Below are 27,355 nucleotides of genomic sequence, written 5' to 3' on the forward strand. Positions count from 1 at the left end.
TTATTACTAAATTATTACTCCCACACAAATTTTCTATCATAGATATCTATCAGCAGTGACATTTATATTCCAGTGAGGCACTCTCAGATGCCTATTTTCTTCTTCTCCATCTCAAAGGTGTATTGAGCAGATTTGATGTAAACAGCCTCCTGCCAAGCTAGTTAAAATCTTTAAACTTTATACACACAATTAGATTGTGACAATAACCATTTGCTTAAAAACAGAGAGAGAGAGAGAAAGAGGGAGAGATCTACGCACAGTTTCAGATTCTAAAACAAAGCGTTTCACAAGTTAAAGAAATGATTAATCTAAATTTAAGGAGGACCTATAGATATTTTTACTATGGCTCTGGCAGGTTGCTCTGATTGTCACAAAGAGACATGATTTGACACAATGGCCCTGATTAAGAATGTGCTTAAGTCCTATTAAAGCCAATGGAAGTTAATCACCTGTTTAAGAGCTTTGCTAAATCAGGACCAGAACAGTAGACATTTCCAAAAAATCTGGGCCTAAATTGAACACACACTAATTAGCTGCACACACCAATTACATGACTGTGGATGAAACACAGTTGTTTAGCATTTACAACAGCACACTTTGTGTGGAATCATTTAGAAATAAGGTCTAATTATCATTCCATAACAGGTCCCACAATGCATTATAACCCACATATACTGTGTTAATTTACTTGAAGGAATAGCTTAAAAAGGAAAAAGATAAAGAAAAAAGCAGAAATTCTTCCAGTAATATTTGTCCAAATTCTCAAGTGGATCAAGATCTGACCCTTTTGGAACGTCACTGTGATCACAGGGAGAATGTCTGAGCACTCCAGCTCGGCTCTGTTTTCTTATTGCTACATTTTGCTTACAGCAAATATTCACTTCTGCATTTCAAAATGTAACATTTGTACTCCATGCTGCCTAATGACTTAAGCCCTGCACCTAGGAAACAAACAAATTGGCACTGATTTGCATACCCAGGATAACAGATATCTGCAAATTATTCCTAACAAATATTTGTCCATACAAACCAGAAGTTGTTTTAAGTTTAATTGGGAATGATCTCAAACGTTTGAACTACCTGACATTAGCCAGAACTGACAAGTCTCACTTCTGTGTCCCCTAGCCCCATATTTACTGGTGTTTCTTAGCGGCAAGATTTCCAGGTAAGTGACTACAAAAGTCTCCACTTTCATTAAATTAAGAAAAAAAGGCATTCCCAACCCCAGGGATTGCTGAAAAGCCATGCTTCAGTGCAAAACACAGCTCAGGAATGAGAAGATACATCGAGAATCACATTTATTAAACAAACACACATTAAAAAAATCTCATGGCATGTAAGGCAATCTTGCGATTTAAAACTTGACTCATGATTGTGAAAGTTTGGAGTTGGCATGCCAACTTGGTGAGCCATCTGCTCACCAACAATTTATAAACGAGACTGCTGCCAAAGCCACCTGATTACTCAGTTCTAATATTAGTGATGTAACTAAAACGTGCTCAAAGGGTTTTTCTCCCCATGGACCAGGAAGCACAAGGAAAAAAAAAAAAAAACCTTTACAGAGGAAAAGTTAGAAATAAAATAGGTAAAATGTATGTATGTTCAATATTCCCTTCTAGTCTGATAAGTAGGAACATTCAAGATTAAGTCAAGGCTTCAGTTGTGTAATTCCCTCTAAACCAAGTCAGAAGGAAAAAAAAAATGAATAAATCAGTAGAGTGATTAAAAATGATGGGACAGGGTGAATCATAAATCACAGAATGGTGTGGGTTGGAAGGGAGCTTAAAGATCATCTCATTCCAACCCCGCTGACGGGCAGGGACACCTTCCACTAGCCCAGGTTGCTCCGAGCCCCACCCAACCTGGCCTTGAACACTTCCAGGGATGGGGCAGGCACAGCTTCTCTGGGCAGCCTGTGCCAGGGACTCATCACCCTCACAGAAAGGATTTCTTCCTAATATCTCATCTAACCCTGCCTTCTTTCAGTTTGAAGCCATTTCCCCTTGTCCTGTCACTACATGCTCTTGTAAATAGTTTTTCTCTATCTTTCTTGAAGGCTCCCTTTCAGGTACTAGAAGGCCACAATTAGGTCATCTCCAAAGCCTCCTCTTTTCCAGGCTGAACAATCCCAATTCTCTCAGCCTTTCCTCATAGGAGAAGTGCTCCATCCTTCTGATGGACTTGGTGGTCCTCCTCAATCATATACTGTGTACAGTGAACCATATATTCTGTACCCAGTGCCCATTTCTTTGCTAATGACTCAAATGGTAGTTGGCTAAAATAAAACATACTCCACTCACCTCATAATAGCATTTAATACATTTTGAAAACAGATTAAAAAAATAATCAAGAAATAGTACATACAGCCTAGCAGGTACAACTGCTGATTTTACTTGTGATACCAATATTACCATTACAACCAGGCAATTTAGGATAAAAACATTATCCTACTTGAACAGTTCCTTTCTTATTAAAATTCTACATTACAAATAGCAGCGAAAAAACGCTGAAAGCTCCTCTACAGTAAATAATCCTTGGGGCAAAAGATACTGTAATGAAACTGCATGGAAAATTACTCACTCAATCATTTTTAAAACGTTGAGTCACAATTCAGTTTTGTTGGCCTGAAACTCCAGATCTATCTCCATGGCAAGTCAGTAGCAAATCCCAAAGCACAGCCACTATTCCCAGAGCTCAGCCATGAGGATGAGCTGTTGCAGGAATAAACCCAGGAGTGTGCAATGTCCTACATCACCACTTCCACACAGCACCTTCTGCCCATTGAGGCAAAAAGCCAATTTAACCACTGACTTCAGTGTGAGAAGAATCAGGACATTTCTGAGTGCTCTACAGGGGACACTACTAAGGCTCAAAACACAAGCAGTCCTGGTGGCATTAATTAAGAGGACAATGACAGTGACAAGCACCCTGCTTCATTTCAGAACACCTTGCTCTATCACTGCCAAAAGCAGTAGCTTCTTTGAAATTAAATGCATCATCATTACACAATTACTGTTCTAATTAGCCTCCTCAACAACAGATCGGCTTTATTTACAATTAATTTTGGTTAATGAGTTAGTTGTAGTTTTATCTGACAGATAATGGGAGAGAATTAATAAATGCTTAATCCACACAAAATTTTGCTGTTCACATAGCACACAAAATTTTGACAAATGCTTCTGAATCCCAGCCAATAACCACCAGCACATTTTCACCATTTGAAAGCAGCCAAAGCTCAGCAAATGTTACCATATTACATTATAGTAGGTTAAACTGTTTATATGTATATAATTAGAATTATTATTATAAACTACAGTCATAATTATAGATTGAAATTTCATTGCTAACTCATAAGGATGTTTTCCTCATTCCAAAACACCTGGCCAGAGCAAGGAATTGAGGTCACCCCTTCGATGGTCTACCAAGATCTACTGCATGTACAGTTGCACAAGAAAATGATACAGAGACCCAAACTCAGGGATAGACTGCCTTGTGCACACTGGGTGTGCTATCCATCTCATACCTTTGTCCATACCCCTCCAATGAAACCCAGACTGGCTTTGAAGCCACTTTAAGGTCATAGTCTTAGATTTGCTTTATTAGGCATCGGTTTTAAGTGGTTTTAAGCTATCATCTTCCATTGCCACATCACCACCTTCTCTCAAAAACCTTTCCTGAATGCAGGGCTGGTTTTGTCTCCACCCAGACCTGAATACTGACCTCCCCACAGGAGACACGTCAGCGACTCCCCACAGGGACTCTCTCACCCCACTCGTTTCATAAGGGTGTCCAGACGCCTCAGCAGAGGCGAGGAGGACACGACAAGCTGGGGCACTGAGCGACATTCCCGTGTTTGAGAAAACAGTGGATGACAGTGAGCAGCCTCAGCACAGCAGAACCAACACCACAGGGCCATTCCCTGCTTCCAGCAGAGCTCCTGCTGGGGTGCTGTCCACCAGATAGACCAGCAAACCTAAGGATCTCCCCATACACACAGTCGTGAAGGAATCTTGGATAATTATACTACAATCATGAATTATCTTTCACATTTCTACAGTGAAAATGCTACTTTATTTTACTAAGGCTCTGTTGTTCAAGGCTGTCAAAAAGAACAGGCAGGGTTACAGTGCACACATGGCTGCAGTTGGGACACAGATAAAACACCCTGACACAAAGATGAGGAAAAGTGTTACAGAGCAGCACTATAGATTGTTTCCTGGAATGCACTGCAGTTTGCTTTGGTTTTCAGTATATATGTGATATATATTTACTAGAGCAAAAATCTTACTACTATCGATTTTGCTGTTAATATTTAATGGTTACCAGTCAGAAGCTAAATTTAAGTAACAATAGCTCTAATGACATTGAATAAATGAAGCACTCTAAAAGTGAGAGAAAAAAGCAAATAGTTCTTTACAGCATTTTAGCGCAAAAGCAGTAAGACAGTAACCTGAAACCATGTTACATGCTGATGGCCTGAGTCATGTCTGGTCTCACAGGCAGACCAGCAAGGTGATTTTGCACAAACATCTAACAAAAAAGTAGGTTCTGCAAGTGGCAGACTTAGTGGAGACTGGCTTCCAACAACTTTTTCCCATGCATTTGACATTTGCAAAGGGTGGTGCTTAATAGTTTTTCCTTCAGTTGAGGCACAGTTCACACACCTCTCCTCTTTCTGGCTTCCTAATTTCAGGAGAATTGCATGATTCTAATATTTTTCAAGCCTGTACTTCTCTGTTGTCTGTGACCGAAACACTCTCGGAGCACCTTCCATTTGTGTTATTACATCGCACATGTACAGGCTTGTAGGAAACCAGGGCCAAACACATTCTCCTATTTTTTTCTTCAGCTACCAACATTCTCTACTTGATATTAGGTAATTTGGGGGTAGTTGACAGGTCATAGCATTTATACTCTGAGAACGCTCTGGGATTCGCATGTAAGTACACAGGATTTTGGTAAAATAAATTGTGACGTTCAGAGAACACAAATTTAAAAGAAGGTCAAGAATAAACTCAGAGAGCTCTCATGGTCTGCTAACGTCATATGCTACTTGACCCTTAAATACACAACTAGAACACCGTTCTGAACTCTTGAGAGCTACCTATACTCTGATAATTTGAAGTCACATACACAAATGATGAAGATCACTGCCTCCCACCCACAGGAACTGAATTACTACTAACACTGATTTCCCTACTTTTTCTCCACCTCTTCAGCCTATAATTTTATTCACTCATTTGTATTTCTTCAACTGGTATCCTTTGTGAAGCACCTTAAAATTTAAAAAGCATGATATAACAAGGAGACATTGTTACATTACCCTCTAGAAAAATAGCTTATCCAAAGAATAATTCCCAAGTGATGGAGAGAGAGGCCTGCGTATTTAAACTAGAGGAAAAATTTCAAACAGGGGGTTTCAAGTAAAGCTGATACCCCAGATTGTTGCACACAGCTGCACAGAGATGTATTAAACTCACCCAGGAACCACCTGTGCCAGTAACAAGGTCAAAACAACTGGTAAGGTTGACCCAATTTTGGGAGATTAAACTGTAAAACTATTACTCACAACTATGTCTAGGACATGCCTAAATCTGAAAGGTGATGAGGATTAAGGCACTGAGTGAATTTAAGGCCCAGTAGTGTATTCTGATATATTTCTGCACTCAGGCAGACTCTCCAGAGGTGCAGGGAGAGAGACCCCTCACCACGACAGCGCACATGCAATACAAAGCCTGTACCTAGGAACGGACAATTAAAAGCACAATATGAAACCACTAATTAATAAGATTTATTCTCCTTCAGGGGCTGTTATCTGGACAAGGCAAACCCTGCAGGATATCAGTTTCTCAAGAAATAAGATTAAAAACCAAATGCCATTTTCTTCTTTTGCCTGAGCCATCTCCCTATATCAGAGACCTGGCTGCCAACCAGAACAAGGTCTTCAGTCTACTGCAATGCTTTCCTGGAAACTTTTAAACCATCCACAACTTAAAGAGAACAGCCACTCATCTTCAAATGAATAGACCTCATACCTCTTCTGTGTAAATAGACTTGCTGTTTTCATACAGAAAGAAGCAACTTCTTTCATTTTCAAAAGAAGGGAATTCACACCATCCTGTTTGCTGCTCCTTAGACTAAAGTGGGTGTTTTATTCATGCTGCTGAAGTTTAAAAGATGCACAGATACAGTTACCAAAAATTCTCTCAGTCTGTGTTTCATGGCTAGATCATCTTGAAAAGGCAACAATAAAATGTCTGAAAGCAGAGATGAGGTCTAAGAAAGACTACGTGTGAATACTCACACAACTGCACACACGCATTCCCAGATCAAAGAGTAATTATGAGAAAAATTAGCATGGACTTGAGCATATCACAGGCTTCTCCAGCCAGCTTTCTGTGCCACTCACCAACATAAAACTTTCATAGACTGAGGGAACACAAGCCCCCTGAGAAAAACCAGGACATCATCACTTCCTTCTGATAGAATTAGGGGGTTTGGGAGGCAGAGGGGAATGCAAGGGAAACACCATTAAAAAGGAGCCAAGAATACTCCAGCCTACTGTTGAAGGTCACAGCACTGACATCTTCAGTCTAACACTTATTTTGTTCAAGTGCAGAAACAGAGGGGATAAACAAGAAAATACCCCCTCATCGGGATGTCAGTCTTTGTCACGTATGCGGTTTAACCGCCAGTGGAGCATCTCTGCTGTAAGCCCTGCCCAGATCTTCCATTACCTGGAGAGGAAACACAGACCATCTTAACCCCTCACATAAGCAGAAGCTTCATGAGAAGCAGACAAGAGAGGCAGACAAGTTGAACAGATTTTTGGTACTTCAGCATGTCCTACCTTCTTCAAAAAATGCTTCAGACTTCCAATCCCCAGGACAAAGGGCCTGGAAACAGCAGCACCAAGATGTGGCTGGGTCTTCCATCCCCACTGCATTAAGTTTCAGGGTGGACAGTAGCTGAGTCCCACAAAGGCCTTCTCCAAGCCAGAAACAGGGAAAGGACTTTAATACCCCCACTAACCTTCCCCTTCTCTCTCCTACTGCAGTGACTACACCTGTGCCCAGAACAGCATCACAGGTGGTACCAACACCACAGCAGAAAAAGGGGGTGGAGAAAACCAGTCTGTGCAGCTTCTCTGGGTAACGTGAAACCATGGTGGGGAGAGCAGAGACAGGTCCAGAGTGAATCAGATTCCTTGGCTCATGCCTTCTGTAAAACCCACACTCTTCTAAGAAGAGGGTCTCCTACCTGTGTAGGAGATGATGCACTTAAACTCTGCTGTCTTTTTTTATTCAATACCAGCTGGCAGGTGCAGACATTCACATCCTCCACACATGGGCTGGGAGCATGCTTTGGCCCTAGGCTGACCTCCTCCCATCCCTGAGAGGACACAGGGTTCTGACCACCGACCTCAGCTTCACCAAAGGGAAGTGACCTCTCTGGACAGGACAAACACAGAGCAACTGAGAGCTAAAGGAGCTGATACAATGCACACAGAGCCCACCACCTCTGTGATGCCATGCCTTGGTCACACAGCATTACAAGAATAAACCCCAAAACTGGAAAGCAAAAATAGGGGTAGGGAGAAAGCAAAAGTCAGTTAAAAAAAAAAAAACAACAAACAAAGAAGATATTCTAATTTACAGAAGCTGACATGACCTATCAGCACAGAAATGAGGGGGATCAATCATCCCTCTGCTTTTCCAGGAACAGCGTCTGCTGTTTTATGGCACTCTCCACTGTAACACCTGTAACAGCACTTGCAGGTGACCCTGCCAGCCAGGGCTCTGCTCAGAGCAGGAGCTTCTGCCAGCATCTCTCCGCCTGGGAGGGATTACAGTCCTTCAAAGCCACAGGCAGACACAGCAGTGCCAGCTGAAGCCAGTAATGTAGACCTGGCTCCAGATCAAGGGCACATTTTGCTGGGCAATGTGAATAGGGGTTTGTCCACACGCAGACCTGGTAACCCTCAGCCGTATGGGAAGAGTTAAAATCCTATGGTTGCTCTGATGTAATCACACCAGAACAGGCTGCTTTAGGACCACTGCAGTTACTCCTGTGTGGGACAGGAAATAAGCTACACTGGTATTAAGGTACTTGTGAATGCATCTCACTGTGTGGCTGCAAAAATTAACTGTAAAATAACTCCTAAGCAAAGTAGATATTGCAAAAAAATTTTCTCCTTTTGACAAAGGCTAACATGTACCATCCAAGCATCCATCCTAAGTGACCTCTGGCCTCTGTGACTCAGAAACTAAAAGAGGGGGGAAAAAAAGGCACAGAAACACCAAGGGACTCCCCCACAATGACAAGACTTGGGAGATGGACTGGGCCTCTCCAGAGCCATACTTGTCATGGTCATCGCTTCTCAGTGATAGTCACAGCTCTGCTTCCCTCCATTGGGATGCAGCAGTCAGCTGCCCAGACTCCAAACAAGCATCCACTGCTTCAGGCAAGAGACAACAGTCTCCTCACCTGGACTTTCAACAGGTCTGGTTACTACAGTGGCTCAGCCTTCTCTTAAATTTTCTACAGACCTGCCTCAAGGTGGATCCCTCAAGGAATTTCATTCACTGGGATTACTGAAAAAAAAGCAGGAGAAGGAGCTATGCCTTCTCTTCCCAGCTAGAATAGCATCACTTCAAGGTGTCCTCTTGGCACTGCAAAGAGGGTGAGTACTGCACAAAGGTGGTACAGTCAGCTGCATCTCTGACTCTAAAACTTAGTCCTGCAAACCTGCAAAATGCCACTTAGCTGGAGGACTAGACAGAGCCTGTGGCTCACAGGAACTGGAGACAAGCCTTGATTTCCCAGGAGAAAATACCCACTGATTTCAATAGGACTTTCCCCCAGATCCAGAGATGGGAAAGAGGGAGAACTCTCCAATGGGTATCTTGTCCAGCTGCTATCAAAGTGTCATATTTCATGGAAGACAAGGATTGCTCCTCTCATTGGCATGTCTGAAAAGGAACTGAAATTCCAGAAGCAAACACTGAAAACTTGCTGACTACCGAGCTAGCAAGAACACTGAGTGTTGTAACAGGGTGTGTACCAGGGAAAGTTAACTGAACCTGACAGTCCAAGAGAATAACAGAAGCTCCCAAAGAAAGGTGTGTACTGCAACAAAGCCCTGGCAGATGACCTCTCATGAGACTTCCATCAGAATGAATAAAAACCTATTTAATGAGATTAACCGATCATTTCACTCCACCCTCATTATAACACTCACTGAGAGGGAGGAATGTTTTTGCAGCCGAGTATCTGACTCCATAGGGAATGCCAGGACTGTGACAGAAGATAAATACATAGGGGAGCCTTTCACCGATGCAGTGTGAGCTACATAGATAGTAGTTACTCAAACATCTACTAGTTTCAGTGACTACTTGGTGTTCATTTACACACAGTTTGTATCACAGGAACTAGCTCATGATTTCAACCACACCAGTGTGAAAAATCAAGAGGTACAACAATTCATGGTACATCTCAGGAGTGTTTAATTTCCAGGTAACCCGTTTTTCTGTTTGGCTTTCTTTTTTCCACCCACCCCCCCCCAAGAAACAGTGTAACACTACTCTGCAGAGCTTTGTTTTCTTAGGTGTGGACAAAAACCTCTGTTTCTGTTTAAAGGCCAGTGATCACCTTTTCATCTTCATCCTTAAACTTCAAGAAAGCTAAATCCATTGGCTAAAACTCTGATGACTATTATTGCCCTGGAAATTCTCAGGGAGTCTAAGATAAAAGACTGAAGCACAGACAGTGCTCTTGTGAGTGACAAAGGACCTCACTACTTACAGTTCCCTGCCAGACTTTATTGAGCTCATCCCTCATGTCTGAGCTCATCTTGGCAAAGTCCATCTTCACTGTCCTTCGACCTGCAAAACCACAGGTACGTCCGTATCGGGCATCATCGCGCGATTCCACAGCTGAGCTCCCCAAACAAACTGTCAAGGTTGCAAAGTCAGACACAGAAGACCAAAGGACATCTCAAGTGACTGTCAAAAGTCCACCTCTCTGCACTGAGGCAGGATCAAAGATACCCAGACCTACCCTACTCCTTAACTGCTGAGGAGAGGAGATTCCTCAGCATCTTGAGGTAATCTGGTCTGAATTTTTAGCACCATATGCCATGTTTCACACTTTCCAAGATATTTGGAGGAACTGGAGACCTAAATCCCTAGTTCAGAGCACAGAAGTTTTGGAGACGGAATTCTTCATGCCCCAGTGCACATGTCAGGGGAGTGACTGCCTCAAAGCACCAATTCAGTCCCCCTCTGCAGCCCAATCCAACCAGCTTCAACCATCCTCCCTAAAGAAAAGCCTCCTGCAGAGGTTCAGCCTTCATCACCTCATCCTACTAAAAAAACCACAACACATATTGAGTCAAAAAGAATCCCAGTGTAAGGTCCATCCTCATGTGCCTGGGCAGGGCACTCCGGTGATGGTAAGGCTTTTTTGCCATGGAGGCATGGAACAATCTCTAATTTTACGCAGTTTCATTCCAAAAGGCAGGCTCCACAGTTACGTTTCTTTATCCCTACAGCTGTGCTGATAGAGATATGGTACACATCACTTTCTCCCAGGGGCAACATAACTGTGACAAAACAGGGGTTGTATGACAATTCAGAGTTGAAAAATGAAAGTAATCAAGAAAGATTTGGGGCTCTGATGTTACAAAAAACCAGTGCAACTGATAGTCCACCCTGATCACTGGGAATATAGTATTGGTTACATTATAACAAAACCTTGCCCAAGTTCACTTTAAATATCGCTGCTGAAATCATTTACACTTAATACTGTTGTCCCAATTAGCCATCTTGTCAGACAGAGTGATTGTTACCCACCACAAAGAAAATGCAGTCCCCCTCATTATTTTCTGCAACAGAGTCAGCCGACATGGCTCATTTTCTTAATAAATTAATTCTCATAACTTAGTAACACTTCAAGCTACTATAAACACCTCTTGAAAGTGTACCACAATTTTAATCAGTTTAAAACATCAGATGTTGGGTTTGATATTTATGATTGTTCTGACTCTGTTTCATTTAAGGGCTCCTTTTGTCTGTGAAAGGAAAGATAAGAAAGTTAACTGGGACACCCACTGTCAAGTCCCTAATTTAAGGGGAAATTGCCTCTGCCACTGACTGTCAGATGCTAATAGCTGCTGTTACTGTTTTCCATATGATACCAGGCAAGTGATCTTAGAGAAGTATCCTTCATCCTATACAAAGAGTTGATTGAGTCAACTAATTGAATGACTGTGCCCCTGCAGTCTCTAAAGCAGACATTCCTCTAGGTCCATTTTAACCTACAGGGAAAAAAAAATCTCTCTAATAACTGCAGTAAGAACTCAGTGTGGTATTATGAGGAGGTGACTGGGAATTATTTCTTTTTAAAGCCTCTTTTATAAGGATTCCCCATTAGCCTTTAATTAGCATGCCAGCTCCCATTCGGAGGTTTCTGATCACTTATAGCCCAGTTTAACACTCACTGAAGGCAACAAGACTGACTCCCTTGAACTCGGTGGGGTCTGCAGGAGGGCTTGGGGCCATGCAGAGAACCCTCTAGTACCAACACAAACTTAATTGAGCAGGCCTTTGACGCCCAGCTCTGGATGTCAGCCTTTGGAAGAGTTTTCCTGCAGAAGATCAGAAGAAAACCTGGACTTCCAGATCTGGGGCTATGTAAATATATCATCTTTACTCAGCAGGTACAACACTAATTTGTCTTTCGCTGTAGAGAGAAGTGAGATGATCTATCAACCTATTAGATTTGACTATTTACATGTATTTGAAATCTTTGCTTACATAAAACTACAATAGAGTGTTTTAGAACAGAGCATCTGCCAACACACATGCAGTGTTCTGCTAAAGGCAGGTATCTGTAAGATCATCAGTTAGCTATGACAGGCGATTTAGCATGATTCATCTTTCAGGATCACCTCATTCACAAGGAAAATTGAGTGTCAGCCCCATCCATAACCTACAAATATAATCTAGATACTTGAAAATGATAATAGGTTAAAGGATGCAGCAGCCAAAACATTTAACCCAAAACCTTTTTGAATCCTGAAAACATCAGTAGCCCAGACAGAAGTAGTAACACAGATTGCCAAGGGCTAATGAACTAAAAAACTCTTTACCCAGCACATAATTTTGCTGTTGCTGGGAGAGCACTACTCAGTCATTTCGGTGCAGATCCAAGAAATTTCCTTCTCATGGTGTTTCTCCTTTTGAGTCAGACACAAATTCAGACTAAATTAAGAGCTGTGGTTCAAAACAATTTGATGGAACGCAAGAACAAAGGTGAAAACTTAGATCTCTACCTTGCAGGTGCACATCCAGAGCACACAGCCAAATAGGGGGATGACGAGCAACCAAACCAGGAGTGAAATGTTTGGAATTTGGGGTCTGATCCCCCACCTCCTCCATTAGGAAGCCCTACCCAGCCAGAATGATGTGCTCTGGGTTTCAGTATAACAGCAGCCAACATCGCTGAGTCTCCAGTGACCCACTGGACATCAAACCATACAGAAATATAACACTGCTACTTCCTCCACTTAAAACTATGGATGATGGATCAATCCATTTGGAGCTATAGAATTCATAAAAAATATTTCAAACAGCTATTCCTCCTTACCCGCCCTCCCCACCACTCCTTAAAAAAAAAAAAAAGAAAAAAAAAAAAACAGAGGTCACGGGTCCCTGGGTTACCAAACCTTTAAAAGGATTTCCCATGCCCTGCAAAACAGGTGGAAAGCTCTAAAGCACAGCCTGGAGATTTAGCCTACACATGCCAGATTCAAGATTTGGCCAAAAACCTTAAATGAACCAACATAACAGCTGCCACAAAAGCCGACAACCTCTGATCAATACCTCCCATGTTTAAGGCAGCACAAACCCCCTCTCTGAAAAACATTCTTAAGCCTGCAAAGAGTAAATAAATTACAACAAATTTAAGAAGCTTGAGTTTTGCTTGGTTTGGGAAAGTCAGGCAGAGCCCTTAATTCTTCAACAGCGGCACATGCTTAACACAGAGCAGCAGCGATGAAAACATTTGAGACACCTATGAGAGACCAAAAAACACCTCTAAAAAAACAAGATATTCACCGAGGCTGCAGCTACATGTGTGTTCCAAGAACTGACAAAGCTTAAAAACCATTGAAAATGTTAACAAAATGAACATGGAAATATTGAATAGGTTACAGAATTTTTGCATTGCTTCATCCCAGATCTTTTTATTCCCCAATTTGACTATGCTTTTTGGTCTAGATTATAAAGAAGATTTAAAACACAGAGATTTTTTCCCTTCCAATGAAGCCTTCCCATTAATAAAAAGGAAACAAAGAAAATGAAGAAAGTGAGTAGTAAAACTTTTACAACATAATAAAGTATATCAGACTCCCAGAGCCATACAACTGGAATTGTCTAAAGATGCTGAATTATGGGAGGTTGTCATATAAAGTTCAGTCCACAGTATTACCAATCATATTCTCCAGCAACATGTATATAATTGGGAGATCGTTGTAATAACCCTCATTTTTAAAGGCTCATAAAACTATGTTTTACTCATAATTTGCAGGAGGAAAGAATTCTTAAGGAAAGTAACATCTTTTTCTCAATCAGAAAGACTTTGAAGTCAATATACTGTGTATTTTCAAGCAAGCAACCCTAAAAGCTCTGGTTTTGGTTGGTTTTTTTTTTTTCAATACAGTTTTTAGTTTTTTTTTTTCAATACAGTTTTTTACCCTGTTTAAAAAGATAGATATGTATCTATAGAACACACAAACCAGAAAGAAAATTAAGTATGTTGGAAGCAAAGCATATTACATGGTTTCTTGAATACAAGTAGAGAGGTTACATTAAGGTAAATATCTTGATGTAACACCATAGCCACCAGTAAAACAACCTACAGCACTCACACACCGAAAAGAGAGAATGTTGCTTTTATGAAATTTGTGTAAACTATATTTATCCACCTCCGATAGACAGCATGAGAATAATTACAGAAATATTATCAGCACTTGACACTCTCAGTAGACTCCCAAAACTCTACATTTTCTCAGTTTCTCCCCGACATTCTAAACCAAAATCCTTTCAGTTTGTCAGAGTCAACGACCAAGTGCCATAAACTCCCAATTATCCCAGCCACTTTTGGACTTGCAAAGGCAAAGCTGAAGTAATGAACAGGATGCTGAAGTTACCGCATGGAACAGTAAAATACAACCTGTCATCAAACCCAGATATTTTAACTTTATACTTTTGCCAGAGTGAAGCTTTTTTGTAAATAAAATGTGTTTGTTTTCAAATAAAGCTACTTCAAGCTGTTTTGGGAAGCACAGTAAGTAATAATAACACCAGCTTCCATTTGGATTTCAAAACCTGAGGAAACAAAACCAGCATATGTCAAGCCTAGTGTTTTCCTACCTGGAACAGGTAAGGACCAGCTCTCAAATGCCACCTTAGGATAGTTCAGACTAGTAATCCCGTTCATGTTTAGATGAGACACCAGCATGAACAAGAAAGAAAAAAACCAAAAAAACAAAACCCAACAAAATCCCCTTGTCCTCCTCTGCTATTAGCAATGCCTACAGCAGTGGTTAAGACCCGGTAAGCAAGCCGAGGACCCGGAGGACCAGACCAACCCAACCCTCTGCTAGAGAGAAACAGGCTTAAGAGGAGACTTACTGCTTGCCATGTGACAGGGGGAGGCGTGCTGGCCATTGGGAGTGCTGGAGGTGAGGTCAATGGCCATGCCACAGTGCTCCCTCTCAGGAGAATAGTCATTGTCACCTGTGTGCACAAAACAAGTTCCCCATGAGTTTCCATCCCCTCCTTCAGCAGAGCTGCACAAAGATCAAGAACCACAACCCGCTCGCTCCCTTCACCCCTGCCCTTCCCTCCTTTACTGGTGGGGTCTTCCCAGAGCTTGTAAAATCTGGACTCCCACTGGACACAAACAAATGTTTGACTGATTTTTAAGGGCCCCCTCATACCCACTGCCATCAGTCTTTTACACACACACCTGTGACAAACTTTGCCCCAGCTGCTTGGTTTCAAGTGAGTTAGGATTACTTTTCCATTAGCAGACACCGACAATCCAGGCTGGGCAGGGGAAGACTGGAACAGTACTTCACCATACAGACCTTCCTCCCAAAGCTCAGGGTTAACTGACAGTCAAACAAAGCACTTACAGAAACCCCCACAAAGAAAACAAGAGAAATGCACAGGGAAAGGCATAAAAAGGTTTTGGCTGCAATTTGAATTTCTGAAGACAAACTTTCTCTCATTTGCTAAGTTCATTTACCCTCAGCAAACATTTAAACCTAGAGATACTCAACCATGCACCTATCCCCATGCATTTCTCAGTCATACAGAGAGCTTATATTTAAATGCTATTAATTCAGTATCAATGCAAAGACCATATACAAGGAACCTAAAGTTTCAGGTGACTGCATTATAGAAAGGATAGGGGAAAAAGAAAAGTAATTCAGAATAATCAAATGAAATGACTACTTACATGTTATATATCCATCAGCAGCCTCTGCTTCCATAGTCAAAGTGCAGTGCTGCAAGGCAGAAAAGTACACCCTCAGAGACTCCTGTCAGTATCAACCATTAAATGATTAAACTTACTTAAAGCCCTAAGTAGTTGCCCATTTTACTGCTGTTGCAACCACTGCCTAGAGAAACACACAAGTGCATTGCATGTGCTCGTTTGCAAATCACTGAACTCTTCCTGTAAATTATGTGAGTAAAGAAATGCAGCTGCCTCCTGGGCAGGTGGCACTGGGATCATCCTGATCTGACCATCCCCCTCTCTCTGTGCCCCACTCACATTTTTGCCCGATCTGAGAGTTTTTTCTCTGACTTTCCACTTGTTTTGTTCACGCTGGGATGGTAACGCTTTATCCGCTCTTGCAGCCAGAACAGACTTTGAGGAGATGGATACCTTTAACAATTGCTCTTTTCACACACACTACAAGAGACTCCATCCTGATCTAAACAAAATAAACCCTCCTGTGTCCGTTCCCCTTCAACAGAGCTGTTCCAGCTCTTTGTCTCACACCTCTGTGCAGACACACACCTGTACACACACCTGTTCATTCCAACCCTATTTATCTACCACAGCACGGGGCCAAACATCACACTTAAAACTCCCAGATCATACATTTTGTGGTGTGAAGCAATCTTAAAGTTTCTGGAAGCACTTTGCTGACACAGAACAAGCTATTACTTTCCCGAAACCCAAGTAACTGTATAGAATGACACCCCCTAGCTATCATTTGATATATATTGTGGGGGGGGGAAATAAGAGAGGGATCAATAATCATAACTATGTTCTTTTAAGTGGAAAAGTTAAGAATCTGACATGACCAGAGGAGAATTTTATTTCCTCTCTCCCTCCACAGCCTCTTTTTTGCCTTTAGTTTCAAAACTCTCAGTGCACCAGGCAGCTAAATTATTCACAATGAGCCATTTCTGTATTGATCGCCAAGTATATTTAGCCCTGGCTCCTGGAATTTCTCCATTACTTACTGGAAAACAGGCAGCTTCACTTCTTGTCTCCAAAACCACTTCCCTCCCCCTCCCTCAACCCTCTTTCCTTCCCCCCTGCTCCCCGCCTTTCCCCAACAAATAAATACTTTTCTCTGTGCTCTTCTTTGGTATAAAGCAGATCAAATTCCCAAGGCATTCAGCACATAACACTTAAATTTCAACCTGCCCAGCTGCTACCAAACTCTTCAATTACTGATTTTCATGACTCTTAAAAAGAAATCTCAAAAACCCCCAGAAGTTTTCAGAACAGGTAAGCCACTTCCTCAAGCCCTTCAAAATTACCTTATCTTCCCCCTAGTCCAGGTAGGCAGGCACACACTGAGAAAAAGAAAGAAACATCAGAAGCAACAGGGAAAGATCATCCCAGCCAATGAAGTGGAAGGAAAGAAAGGGGAGGAAGGGAGGAGGAAGAGAAAGGAAGACAAAAAGAAACACAGAAACATCCATAACCGAAGTTAAAACACGGCCTGATTTTAATTTTTTTTATTTCTTCAAGGGGGAGAGGAGAAGGAAAAGGAGGGGGGAAAGAAAAAGTTTGGTCACCATTTTTAGGCTGGTGATGGCAAATCCCAGCTGCTAAACCTCTCCCTCCACAACGAATGGAGGGAGAGTGTTTCGCTCGAGCTGAAGACACAGAAAGATGGAGAAAGTTTAGGAAAAATATTTTTTTTATAGGCGGGAGGAGCGGGGGGGGAGAGAGAAACCGGGAGGGAGAGAGGGATAGGGGAGAGAAACCCGCCCCCGGCACTTACAGGTGGGGCATGCGGAGCCGGGGAGCCGGGAAGCCCCGGGATGAGCCGACGGGGAAACTCGCTCAGGAGCTCAGGAATGGCACATACTTTTGAAGGAAGATGAAGAACAAAAAAAAAAAAAAAAAAGAGAGAGGGGGAGAGGGAGAGGGAGAGGGAGGGAGGGAGGGAGGTCAGCCGCTGCTACAGCAATGCGATTAACCAGCGCGGAGAGAGGGAGAGAGAGGGGGAGAAAGAGAGAGAGAGAAAGAGGAAAACTTGATCCACCGGTTCCTTACGGATCGGCACGGGATCGGGGGGAGCGGAGGGGATGCGGGGCGGGATGGGGTGAGGGGATGCGGGGCGGGATGGGGCGAGGGGGCCCGGCGGGCGCACTCACACCCCGCGCACCACAGCCGGGCCAACTTCCCCGCTCCGGCCCTGGGCGACGCCGGGCTCCGCGCCTCATCTCTGCCGCTCCCCACCCCTGCCACAACCTGTCAAAGTCATGGAAGTCCTGCCTCGCTTGTCATTCCATTCCCTTTCCCCCTTCCCCCCGCCGCAGGCCGCAGCCCCCCGGGGGCGCGCAGGTGGCGGCGGGTGCCGAGGGAAATGGCAGCGGGGCCGGGCTGGGTAACGGACCGGGGAGACCCGCCAAGGCTCCGGCCCCAGGCTCGTCTGGTCTTTGTGGTTTGGGGGTTTTTTTAATTATTTTTTTATTTTTTGGGCTACCAGCAACAAGTCATCGGCGCCCGCGGGGATGCTGCACAGCCGCGCTCGGCTCGGGGACCCTCCGCACACACAGACCCGCACGGACGGACCGAGCCCCGCGTACCCCCGGCACCGGACGGAGCTGTCCCTCCTCCCGCCGGGGAAAGGGGGACTAGGGAGGGTGAGGAGGGGAGGAAGGGAAAAAACAAAATTAAAAAAAAAAAATAGAAAAAGAGAGAAATAATAAGAAGCCAGGCGCAGATTTACCTCAGCCGCGCAGGCAGTGAGTCAGTTCCATCCCCCTTTTGTTTGTGTGTTTATTAGTGTCGGCTCCCTCTGCCCAGTGGAGGTGTGTTTGTGCACGGCAGTTGGCTGTGGGGGGACTAAGGCGGCGGAGGAGCCGTAGCTAAGGGTAATCCTGTTTTTACTTCCTCCATCTTCAGAGAGCAGAGGGTTAGCCTGGGACAGCTGGTCAAACCCCGAGAAACCGATCCGGCGGCGGCGGCGGCGGCCGCGCTCCCTCCCTGCCTCCCTCCCTCACACACACACAGACACACACACACGCTCATTCACTGCCTCCCTCACACACACACACGCTCATTCACTCCCTCCTTCTCACACACACGCGCGCTCCCTCCCTCCCACAGACACACGCGCACACACACCCTCCCTCACACGCTCCGTCTCACACACACACGCGCTCTTTCCCTCACACTCGGTCTCCCCCTCGCACCTCCTCCCACACACGCACACACACGGACACAGATTTACACACTCCCTCCTTCGCACGCTCACTCTCTCCCTCACACACACACACGGACACAGATTCACACCCTTCCTCACGCTCGGTCCCTCACACCCCCGCGGTCCCACGCGCGGCCGCCCCACACACATTCCCGTCCCCGCCCCGGGGCTCCCGCAGCCCCGCGGGGCCGGCGCGGCGCGGCGGGGGGCGGGTGCCCGCAGCCGGCGAGAGGCCGCTCAGCGCGCTCGGCAATCGATTACAGGACAAGTGCGGCCGCCGCCGCCGCCACAGAGCGCGCCCCGCGCCTCACGCGGGCGGGCGGGCGGGCACGCGCGCCCTCAGGGCACGGCCGCGGCCCCGCGGGGCGGCCCCTCAGCGGGCACCCCTCACACAGCCCGGGCACCGCGCTCCGCGCCCGCCGGGCGGGGGAAGGGGCCGGCGGAGTCATGATTCAGCACTTCTATTTATAATCGGCCGGGGGGCGGCCGGCGGGGAGGGGTGCGCCGCTGCCAGGCTTGTTACTTAATTAAACGTTCACGGTAAATACGAGCGGAGTTTGTGGTCCGTTTATGTTGAGAGACAACCCGGTTACAATCAAGATTCTACGTGCCATTCCCCCCCTCTCCCGAGAAGTCGATGTGGTGGGGAAAGGGGAAAAAAATCACCATTACTGTCCTGAGGGGAACCCTGGCACTGCCCCTCAGCCAAGGTTGAAGGAACAGCCTCGAGTGTTCCCCACAGTGAAGGGACATCCCCCACAGTGAGGGACACCTCATAAATCAGGGATTACCCCTACAGTAAAGGGATATCCCCCACAGTGAGGGGACACCCCATAAATCAGGGATTACCCCCACAGTGAGGGGACACTCCATAAGTGAGGGATTACCCCCACAGTGAGAGAACATCTCCACAGTGAAGGAGCATCCCCCTAAGTGAGGAATCACCCCCACAGACCCACTCAGAGCCCTGACCCAAACCCACCACAGCTGGCTGAGGGTGAATGTCTGATGTGCTTCCTCACAGTTTTCTCTGCTTTCCACGGGTCCTGGATCAGATGCAATAGCATTGTCCTGGTTTCTTCTCTTTGAGCTGCCAGGTGCTGATGACCGTGGCAATGCCATCATGAGACACCAGAATTTACTGTCCATTAAGGAGCTGAGGTTATGTATGTCATGCGCGCTATACGCAGGTATTATTAAATTTAAATTTGCAAAGTTAAGCATGCAAACACTAGGAAGCATCATAATTCAGGCTGCCCATACACCCTTGAGCCTCTTCACCCAACAGAACAACCCATGGGAATAATGGAGAGTTATCCTTGATTTTCATTGGTACTAAGGGGAGTAACACATGCACTTTACCACTGAGTTTCGGACATGCACTGAAGTACCTCCATCACTACATACCCACATTCTTTGTGTATCAAAGGCTCTGAGTACCTGGAAATTTTGCTTTCAAGCAAAATCTTAACTGCAAAATCTTGAAGCAAAAGCCTTAACTCTTGGTCTAACCACACACAAGTGCAATGCTGTTGTTAGACAACAAGGCAAATCCCGGGTTTTCTTAGCACTGTCACTTCACATGAAACGAGCCACCCAATCCTGAGAGTGAGACAAACTCCACTTTGGAGAAAGACACTAAATTATTCACTCAGCCCAAGACACGGAAGTTAATCAACAGCTCTCTCTCTCCCCAGTGCTACAAATTTTAGCCAATTAGTCATTACACCACACCTGTGAAGTGGGTTCATTTAACTCTTCTCATTTTGCATAGGAAGGAGGCAGAAAGGTTAGGGGACCGGCCCAAGGCCAAAGAGCTGAGCCTAGAAAGCACACTTCTTGTTTCCCACGCCTACGTTTCAACAACTAGACTTGGCTTGCCTACACCAGCAAATAGACTGGCATAGCTGGAGCTGGGTAATTATACCATAACAGTTTATGCCGAATAACTCTCCCTGTGGACAGTCTCCTCCAGATGGGAAATGACTTCCCAAAAGCTGTCCAAATGAATTCCCTCAAGAGCACACACTCTGAGTTTTGCTTTCCCCCCCACCTTCATTTTGGGGGGTCAAAATTCCTGAGATGTGGGTCTCGGCAGCATTTTGAAGCCTTTGATCACTTTTACAGGCCATTAAAAAGCAGGGACAAATGCAAAACATGTCATTGAAATGCTACAAGTCTTGTTGTCAAGATTTTTATGGTGCTTTTCATCAAAATGTTGAAAACTGAAAGCTTCCAGCTGGCTCTCCTTACAGGTAATAATTTAATAGCTAACAGCTTTTCTCCCAAAGCTGTTAGAACCTGCTTGAGCCATGGAAGCTGATGGGAAAAGCCAGACCCATCCTCTACAGTAAATATTTCTGATTTTTTTAATCCTGCTGCTCCATCAGCTTTTGAAACCAAACAAAGCTGTGAAAACAAGTAGGAATGACCTAAGGAAAAGTAAGGGGCAGGGAATAAGGTGACAGGGCTTGCCTTCAAAAATCAGCTTGTTAACTCCAAGGGCTGCAGAGATGAGCGTGTCCTGGCTGCAGCAGCACAGGGGTGAATCACTGGTTTCAGTGTAGAAGGCTTGGTGGATGCAGCAAGAGCTCCATAGTGATTTACATCAACAAACTCCGCTGAGCAGCTGCAATGATCTTGAGGCTCAAGTGATGGCTTGGGGATCAAGAGACCAGGACTCAAATCCAAACACAGCCAGAGGTCCTCCACGTAATTTCAGCCAAGTCATTATCTCCTGTTTCAGTTCTCCTTTTCTAAAATGGAGAAATTATTGCAATGAGAGTTTTTTTCCTGTCAAGCAGTGTCCCAGGAGTGATTCTCAGCTTTTTCAGAGAGTTCTGTCATAATACAGAGGTCACTCTGGCACACCTCTGAAAGAGCCATTTCTGGAGCTCCTGTGAGCCCTGCCTCCCTTGGGCCAGCTGTCCCAGGGATCACAGGCTGTGCCGACAGCCACCTACTGGAGACCCATAATGTCCTCCCAGGCATCTGCTCAGTCTCCATGGGCCTCAATCCCCCTCCGGTGTGCTGGAGAGTTTAATTCCTCATCATTTGACAGCAAAGTGCTTTGGTAGGTTTGATGAGCTCAGCCTGTTCTCAGCCAAATATTTAAACACTTCACCCCTATCTGTGCATGCGTGTGCACATGCATATGTGTGAGAATTACCATTCAAAAGAACCACCACACTTTTTATGTAAATTCTGGTTTAAATTCTCTAATTCTCCTCTTTTTATATGCCTATATAAGGTCAAGGTGTTCTGTGAGTTCATGCCCAAAGGCTCCAATTAGGTGCTCACATAAATAGTACCTCACCACAGCAAAAGCTGCAGACTTATTTATACTTAGCAAATTAAAAAAGAGGCATCTGACACACTGTTGCCTCGGCCAGCAGCGAACACAGCAGAGCAGCAGACCCCTGCATCGCTTTCTGGCTGTTAGACTGAACCCTCTCTTCTCTACCCGCAGAAGGGGCACTTTGAAGACAAACTGGATCCAGTCCCAATATACTTTGAAGAGGACAAACACAGACCTTTCTTTACTTAACTGTGTGTTGGGCAACCTAAAAACCATATAAGCACTAATCTATCTGTTATTCCATCTCCTCCTCTCTACTACAGTGAAGCACTGTTTTATGTTTATATGCATCAATAGAGAGACCTATAAAGAAAATAATGAACATCCTTGAATACCTTCAGAGCATACTCTATTAATTTTAAAAGGGACACAACATACTGTACCCCGTGTATTTCACCAAGATAAAAGCCTATAGATTAATTCCTATTAAAACAGTTGGTATTTTCAGGACATGCAGATGTAATTTATGGAGAGGCATAATACTCATAATAGCTCAAAGGCCACAGAAACTGTAGATCTGTGTCTGTTACTGTAGTTGTACAGGCATTCATTGTACAGAGAGCAGTTGAAAAGGCAGAGTATGTAATCTGAATACTAAATTTGTGAATAGTTTCTCACTTGGGCTGGTTAGGCTTTTCAAACCAGCGGGTGCTTTGTGGGGGGACTTTGTAAAACATTCTGCTAATATATCACATGGTTGCTGTATTTTCTTATCTTTATCATCAAAGCTTTATTCATGAAGACACAATATTTGATTTTTAAAGGGCACCAGCTCCTGCTCTGTGCTCTCCACCTGAATTCTGTATGCTCCATATGAGACTATTTTCACAACAAGTGCTTCTTCCTTTTTCTATAAAGTGGACAACTTAGGGTCTATATAACCTAGAAGTGTACAAGAAACCAAGATCCTTTCCATCACCCCCACATATTCCAATTGCTACATTCAAGTTACTCGGAAAGTAGTAATATATTTTCTTTTTTATCATCCACAATAAAAGTGTACAGGTTTTCTCTTTTATTATGGAGATATAAATGTATATGGATATTTCATTTACGAGGAAGGGAAATTCTAAAGTGTCCTAACAAAATTTAATTATGACACAAGCTACTAACAGAGCAGCCTTGAGCCTGGGATCATTTTTATTCTTTGCTTGTACAGCACCTAGCACAATGAGGATTTATGCATGACCTAGCTTCCCACTTAGTACTTCAACAAAAATAAGAATTAACTCTTGCTTTGCTTGTGTCTGAAAACCACAGTACCAACAGAATTTCATACATCCCATACAGCATGGAGAATAACACAGAATTATGAAGCTCATGAAGCAGCCAATACAGAAGTGTGCTGGACCTATTTAAATTACTGGAGCTGCTGGAGGCATTTAGGCAGATAGACAGTTGTTAACTTGAGCTGAAATTTGGCAAAATTACAGGTGTCAATTATGTTGAGTATTGCAGAGTCCCAGGGAGCATTCAGTGACAAACGACCAGGCTCACGGCTTTGCAACAGCTGAAACTTCGGTGGGAACGGAGTTCTTCCATTTCTCTACGACAGGGCTAACATGAAGATTGAATCTCAAGATGCCAAAAATTGCAATTTGGGTTTGCAGGGGCTTCTACAACACAGAAAACAAAATAGGCTGCAAACATCACGGGAGCAGGTCTTGTAAGGCTTCTTGACCTGCTGGGTTCTACCTGCTGTGCTACGGCTGCATTCACAGTCCTCACACTGGGTGACATACAGACCAGATATCGCCACCCTGGGCGTACATTTCTGAACCTGAAAGCTTTCCACTACAGCTCTTTAAAGCTTGGCAAAGAAATGAGGAATGAGGATATTTCCTCACTGAATCCAGCCTATCTGCAAGTGCATAGCATGAGCCAGAGGCTTCCTGTGGCCCAGGAGCCTCAGCAGCCAGGGTCTATCCCACAGCTGCCAGGCCAGAGATGACGGCCAGGTCCAACCAAGAACCCTGATCTTCAGGCAAGTCTGCAGTGATGAGGCAGGTCAGAGGTCAAGCCAAGAAGTCAGTCTGCAGGTCAGGCTCAGCAAGGTTCATGGCTAGGCAGGGGCACAAGCTATAGCCATGCAGGAGACCAGCACTCCCCAAACAAAGCCCAAAGCGTGGGGCTGAGCTGAAATGGGCTCCTGGCCATGGCAGGGTCATGGGGGAGGCCCCGGCTGAGTCATTAAGGTCTGTTAGTGCCTTCAGTGTCCTCACAGGTTCAACCCAGCTTCAAGTCTGAACAACTAAGGAACGACAAGGAAAGCTCTTACCATAAAGATAGATAGTCTCACCGACTGTGCACATTCTTGCTCTGCAGAAGCTGTCACAAAATCGTAGAATCATTTAGGTTGGAAGAGACCTCTAAGATCATCAAGTCTAACTGTTAACCCAGCACTGCCAAACCCACCACTAACCCGTGTCCCCAAATGCCACATCCACAGTAGTCAGGCATTCCAGTTCTCCTCTGCTGAAGAGCAGTGCTGTGCATGAGGGGAGTAACTGGCATGTTTTAAGCTCACGTCTCGCCTTACCGTGCAGGAGCTTGCAGATCTCCCTGCAAATTAAACAGGTTGTTTTCCCTGAATCTACTTGGGTGGTTGCAGGGCCTTTCTTCAAAACACCTGAAGGATGTCCTGTTTATTCATTTCACTCCTCACTCACCACATTTCCAAAAACAACACCACCCCTGTTCAGTGTGCATAGCTACAGAAAAAGCAGCATGGATCTACTGGAATGTACTTTACCCTCTTTAGTCCTTGTCCCACTTCCTTTCCTACTTTTGCAGCATTAAGCCGGTGCTTGTAGGGAGCCAGGAAGAAGGTGGGTTGAAAATTGGTTGCTATGGATGTCAGGGAGTAAACAGGTAAAGCATCTTTCAGGCTGACAGCAGCTCCTGCAGGTGTGTGGCTCTGCAACATGGCTCGATCCAGAGGGGATAGACACGGCAGTCCCAGGCCAGGGATTAGTCAGTCCCATCCGTGCTGTTCAGTGCAATTCAGTGCAAATGCAAGGACTCAGAGCAGGTTAGTGCAAAGTATCACATCTGCAGTGAGTGCTGGGGGTTAAAAACTCATCCAAACCAGGCTTTTGACCCGTGCAGAAAAGGTATGTCATCAGTCTCATGGGTAATGAAGTCAGAACATAAAATAGTCTGGGAAAACAAAAACGCCCAGCCCTCCACAGCCAGAAGTGGCACTGCTCAGCCAAAGACTGACAATGTCATCTCAGAGGTGAAGGACAGCCTGGGGTCTAAGCCCAAGTCTGGACTGTGGGTGACTGGCTTTCAATGCCTTGCTTTGGAGGAGGATATTCATTTCCCCCTCCATTTACAGGGAGTATTCTGCTACAGGCACCTTGCTTAGCCTTCTATTCCTTGTCTGCATCTGGAGTCCATGGAAAAGGCTAAAGTGTCCAGATTGCCACTCCAAGCACCAAAATTAGATTTCTGCTTGTAGTCACTCTCCAGAGGAGCATTTCTTTCTCCAGTGACTACAGAGGGAGGCTGGAGATACCAGCTGGCTACATCAGCTCCTTGCAGTGTGTGAATATCCCTGTTCATACTTCCGTTCTCCACCTAGAAAATAAAGCTGATCATATTTCTTCTCCTCTGTCAACTGTGTTGAGGATCAGCAACACCTCAGGGAGAGGGGCAGGGACCTGTGATGGAAGCCATGCAAGTGGGTGAGAGAGACATTTAAAAAAAGGGGTTTAAATGCCTCCTTTGTGCCTTTAAGCAAAGTGGCATCATGGAAGTATCCTGGGGTTTGATTGTGAAAAGAGACTCCTCAAATTAACTGGCCACATAATCAGTTTTAAAGCAGAGCCAGGTTAACTTTGATTAGCCGCAAATAACAATTTAGATCATAAAAATAAATGATTAGCATCTTTTTATGCTCCCCTTAGTGTTGCACGAAACAACGTTTGACCACAGCCTTTTAAAGCTACATGTTAATTTTTATTGCAAAGCATTGCTGTGTCTCGCTCCAGCAGCAGAGCTGGCCGAGTGCTCCACAGCATGTTTTTTAGGAGACTGATTCCTTTAGTGGTAGAAGATCTTTCCATTTTCCAAAGATTTATTTATTATTCTTATTTTACTGTAGAAAAGGAATAACATTTCTCTACATCCAGACATTACCCAGACATAACTTTGCAAGCAAAGAAAACATAACTTCATTCTTGTGGTTTGAAAATGCCTCCTTTTTCCTGTTTATTTGTTTGTTTTTAAGAGGGAGGCATTTCTACTTTTTAGTTCTCTTTTGGGGGTTTAAATCAATGAAGACATCATTTGGTCTCTATATTAAAGAGATAATCTTTTGCTCCTGGCTACATACACGGTCATTTTCTTCTGAGATCTGGAAGAAGAAATGTTACTTTCTGTTTATTAGCAACATAAGGGATTCTTCTAAATAAGATTTTGGGTGGTAGAATGATGGCTAAAGAAGATGTCATTTTATCACGTATCTTTTCTTCACTACACAGGCCTGAGCTTATACCACTAACATCAATAGGTCTCTTGTACTGAACTCAGCTGAAAAGACACCATCTAAAATCTCTGAAAGTAAAAAATAAAAGATTCAAAATTTACAGCATTATGAATGAGGACACAAATAGAAAAACTTTTTCAGATATTGTCATCACCTCTGTCTTAAAAATCATTCTCCTCATTGCTTTTACTGGTTTATTGTTCTCCTCAGAACAAAACTTCCTCAGGCCAAACCCTCCCAGAGCTGATTATGAAGCCCTATGGAAGCCCCAGGTCCCAGCTTACTCCTTGCATTAGAAAGGCAAATGCTTTTCCTAGTGTCTTGCTTCATGTTTGGCTTTGTTGGGCTGAGTTTTAATTCAACAAGTGTAAAATTTTACACTCAGCTCTGAAGTTTGGTTGAAAATATCTGTTAAAAACAATCCTTAAAATCAAAAGATGTTTTCCATGGAAGTTGAATCCAAAGTAGCTACAGGTTTTTAATGTTGACTTGATCTTTAAGTGATTTCTGCACTATACTGAGCTGATTTAATTGGCTGATAACAAAATCACAACCTTCCAGTAAGGTTGTCCTAGGTGGCTGATGCAAGACTTTTGCACATTCACAGATGACCCTTTGAAATAAAGCATTTGTCTGGCTCCCGCTTTTGTAAGACAAAAGATTTCTGTTGAAAACGTTCATTTTGTTGTCATTGCCCTAAAATCAGAAACACTGAAAGATGAAAAACTAAGACAACAACTTCTCTAAGAATTAC

The 27,355-nt window shown here is 44.1% G+C and overlaps 1 protein-coding gene across 7 annotated transcripts in view; it reads right to left on the reverse strand.

The window, feature by feature from the left end:
• Window positions 1-18,586, reverse strand: part of IKZF2 (IKAROS family zinc finger 2) — a 119,487-nt gene extending 100,901 nt beyond the window's left edge. For 5 of the 7 annotated variants that reach the window (XM_027637187.1, XM_027637186.1, XM_027637188.1 and 2 more), the window contains exons 1-3: window positions 18,275-18,586; window positions 15,529-15,577; window positions 14,697-14,801 (exon numbers count right to left, since the gene is read on the reverse strand). In XM_027637187.1, coding sequence (XP_027492988.1) covers window positions 14,697-14,801; window positions 15,529-15,562 — 139 coding nt within the window. In that variant the 5' untranslated portion in view covers window positions 15,563-15,577; window positions 18,275-18,586. Of the gene's footprint in view, window positions 1-14,696; window positions 14,802-15,528; window positions 15,578-16,850; window positions 16,887-17,320; window positions 17,407-18,274 lie in introns of those variants that run through there. The other 2 variants (XM_027637183.1, XM_027637184.1) reach the window with 2 other exon arrangements.
• Between the last annotated feature and the right edge of the window lie 8,769 nt (window positions 18,587-27,355).

This window comes from Corapipo altera, unplaced genomic scaffold (genome assembly GCF_003945725.1).
Source record: "Corapipo altera isolate COAL_440 unplaced genomic scaffold, ASM394572v1 45, whole genome shotgun sequence".
Classification (NCBI taxonomy): Eukaryota; Metazoa; Chordata; class Aves; order Passeriformes; family Pipridae; genus Corapipo; species Corapipo altera.